At 34.5% G+C, this 3810-nt stretch overlaps 1 protein-coding gene across 1 annotated transcript; it reads left to right on the top strand.

Annotated features, from left to right (window-relative positions):
- Nucleotides 1-524: 524 nt before the first annotated feature.
- LOC108179086 (uncharacterized) lies at nucleotides 525-2956 on the top strand. The gene is made up of 2 exons (XM_681977.10): nucleotides 525-663; nucleotides 1984-2956. Exon 2 carries the CDS (start codon nucleotides 1996-1998, stop codon nucleotides 2635-2637), a length of 642 nt encoding a protein of 213 aa, XP_687069.2. The 5' UTR covers nucleotides 525-663; nucleotides 1984-1995; the 3' UTR covers nucleotides 2638-2956.
- Nucleotides 2957-3810: the final 854 nt, after the last annotated feature.

Genomic DNA, 3810 nt, shown 5'->3' on the forward strand with positions numbered 1-3810 from the left:
GAGGCTGATCAATTATGACATCATCTCTTGAAGGACCGGTTAATAGTTTGTCTGTACTCCTGCAGTCATTTTTATGAAGGTGTTTTCCTCAAAGCATAGCAGTTTGGATATTATGCATGTCTTCTGGGGTAACAAAGTATTCTCTGGAATGGTAATTAGCCTCTCCTCAAGCTCGTGAGCACTCATTAGCTTGAAGGATGGCATCTGGTTTAACTCCTAATGTGATCTACTTCTTGATCTGTCAAGAACGTAAATCTCAAAATACTCATTTATGGATATTTTTTAGTGTATCAAAAATACATTTACAGTAACTCAAAACACAACAGAGCTATTTTTTTAAATACCATAAACATGCTATTGTTAATTGTAATTTTCACTCTCATTTCTGTCAGGGGATATATTATAAATAATATCTCCAAAATAGAGAGATATGTCATTTTTTACTTTTTTCATATTCATAAAGACACAATAACCTCCTAGAAATCGCCTCCCCTCCAAACTGCTTAAGTTTCTATTTCCCAGCCATGCATTTTTTTTTCTTTGTTGAAGTGGGTGTGTTGTAAAAAGATGATTAAAAAAATACTGCTGCTCAGTGACAGTGACCTCAGTTCTCTACAGATCATCACTGCAAAAACACTCGGAGGAGCACTCTTCATCTGTAAGGTACAACTTTTGTGTGTTTAATAATCACAGAGTGAGCTTATGTTGCTTTATAGCATGTTTTTCCTCCACACAGCTATAGGGGCATTTACTATTTGAGAAATCGAATTATAATACTATAACTACTCTGACTTTCTTTTCACTCTCCTTTAATGAAAATATTTCACATCCTGTATTTCATAAAATAATTATTCATATTTACAACAAATTATTAATGTGATTTCAAGAGAACAATGGAAGTTTAAACTATTGTTTTGTTAAAAACAAAATTTCTTAAGGAATCTGTTTTTTTTTTTCTTTGATGATTTAATGATAAATTCTGATTAGGGAAGCTGAACTTTTTTCCCCCCAACTACTGTAGTTTGTATTGAATTATATTGCAAAAATATGAAAAAACAAATAAAGGGTCAAGCCCAATAGTCACCATAACTAATAAAAATGGCTTACATTCCTTCAACTTTAAATGTAAATATTACATTCAAAGAATAATAAATTATTACTGCTTGGACAAGATTAATGGGCTCTATGCACAGCTAGACTTTTAAAACCAACCATTAACCTCCGATGAAAGCTAAATGTGACTATTTTCAATTTCACAAGGTTGTTTTTACAGCATCGATGTTGTAATGTAATTACAATCCATTCAGTTAAATAGACTAGTTGTTTAAGCGTAAAACAAAATGAAAGACTGTTGTAATCGCTTGCACCATAAGGAGCAACAGGGCTAGCACAGAAATTCCATTGAAAATACTGGGGTAAAATAAATTATCATATTTTAAAGACATAATTAATGTTATTGCAGTGCTTCTTGTGCGATCTGAGACCAATTAAACGCCCATCCCATCCAAAATAAAAGTTTGTTCTTGACATAATATATGCATATATTATAATATATATAAGACTCACACACTTACATAGAAGCACAAATATACAATAAAACATATATTATTAAATTTATATGTCATGGTATCATATACACATATATTATATATACCAAAATATAAATAAAAACATTCTCAAATATATATATATATATGTTTTTGTGTATTTGCATATACATAATGAATAAACACAGTATACGCACTTAAATTGCAAAACAAACTTTTTATACCATACTTATTTTATACTTATTTTTTATACGTGTCCAGCACTAAAATTGGGTTAATTCTTTTCAATTAAATTGAAATTGCACGTTTTAACCCAATGGTTTGATCTATCCATATTTGTTGACAATGTTTGGTTACAACAAACCAGCATTTTTTTTTTATTTTAGAGTTCACAATATTCTTTAAAATATATATTTCCTCTTTCTCTCCCTCACAGTGATCCTCCATCATGGTGAAAGGCACACTGAATGAACTCTCCCAGCTCAAACAGTCAGGCTTCGGTCAGCCAGAGCCCAGACATGGCCTCAATCTGCTCTACTGGTTTGCTCGTGAATATATATTGTTCGATTTTGGGGAAATTAAACCCAAATTCAATCCGGTGTTTGGAGAGTTTGGCTTCCACAAGTTTAATAACAGAATTGAAGATGAAGATCACATCGTGCCCATTCAAAATCTCCCATACTATGAAGTGGGAAACCTGAATTACTCAAATGCAGACAAGCTCCCAAATTACGTCAGGCAAAAATACAGCCACTATAACCCTGACAGTAACAAGGACCGCATTATTGTGCATCAGGACGGCAATGGTAAACTGAACAGGGTTTATGTGACTGAACACAGCGACCAGAGACATTTTGACAGCAGCAAAACCTACCGTGTGAGCAATGGCCTCCTGCTGATCATCAAAAACATGAGCAGGGAGGATTTTCTCTCCAAGGTCTCCAATACTGGCAATCGTACCAACAACCAGCAGCCATTTTACTATCAACAACATTCTGTTTATCAGTCCTACAGCACTCCAGTAAATCACACTCCTTCTCCTCGTCCTCCTCCGCCAGCAGAAGATAGCTCCTGGTGTACCATTCTTTAAGCATGAAGAGCTGCTGTGCTGATATTAATCTGCTCACATTCATCTGATTATTATCATCAGTTTTATCACAGGCCTTATATTTAATTATCTGTATTATGCTACGGGGTTGATGAATGCTTGATTCTGAATGGCTGGTAAACATTCAAAGACGTGCCATTATATATAGCCTATAGTTCCGGGTTTTGGTGAATAATTCAGTCTGCTGAATTATTAGAGGATAGAGCACACAAGTGATTAATTTCATTTCCTGGTTTTCATTTCTTTCCTGTTGTGTGGTGATGTGGCTTGGTTTGAAATTAAAAAAAAAAATTAAAACTCACTTTCAAGTTTGTATCATTCATGTTTTGTAAATTAATCTAAAGTTGCTTTCAGTACACTCTAAAACAGTGGTCTTTAACTCCTGGAGCGCCGCAGCTCTGCACAGTTTAGCTCCAACCACCTCCAACACACACCTGCTTAATCGTCTCTAGTAGTCATGAACACCTTGATTATTTGGATCAGCTGTGTTTGATTAGGGTTGGAGCAAAACTGTGCAGAGCTGCGGCCCTCCAGGAATCCAGTTTGAGACCTATGCGCTAAAAAGAAAAGAGGCTGGGTTAATGTGACTCAATGTTGGGTCAAATGTGGACAAACTCAACCATTATGTTAAAAAGCATAATTTGAATTTCATTGAAAAAAAAAATTAACCCAACATTGGGTTTGTCCATATTTGACCAAGTGTTGGATTACGACAACCCAGCATCTTTTAAAGTCTATATGTAAACTGATATCAGATAAATCTTTATTATGACATATTTAATAGACACAAACACACATATACACAAGCTGAAACAAGAACTGATTGACAATCATATTCACAGCATTAGTGTTTTGTAAATGAATCTATGCCTTCAGTACACTTTAAAAGAGGCTGGGTTGTGACCCAACGTTGGGTCAAACTGAACCATTGGATTAAAAAGTGTAAAATCAAATTCATAATCATATTCACAGCATTCGAGTAGCTTGCAGATGAGGATTTTGTAGTCCAACCTATTACTTTAATTGAAAGTAGAAGTGGCTGCCATAATCTAAAGCACAGTCATCGAAAAAAGATGCCATGAGTAAACCAATTAGACCTGAATAACCAGTTAGCCTGAGCAGGAATGGCTGTTTCTCTAAACAATTTATGTTTGT

This window comes from Danio rerio, chromosome 1 (assembly GCF_049306965.1).
Source record: "Danio rerio strain Tuebingen ecotype United States chromosome 1, GRCz12tu, whole genome shotgun sequence".
NCBI classification, from domain to species: domain Eukaryota; kingdom Metazoa; phylum Chordata; class Actinopteri; order Cypriniformes; family Danionidae; genus Danio; species Danio rerio.

Coding starts and splice junctions, on each gene's coding strand:
- LOC108179086 (XM_681977.10), top strand. CDS start 1,996: ATGGTGAAAGGCACACTGAATGAACTCTCCCAGCTCAAACAGTCAGGC.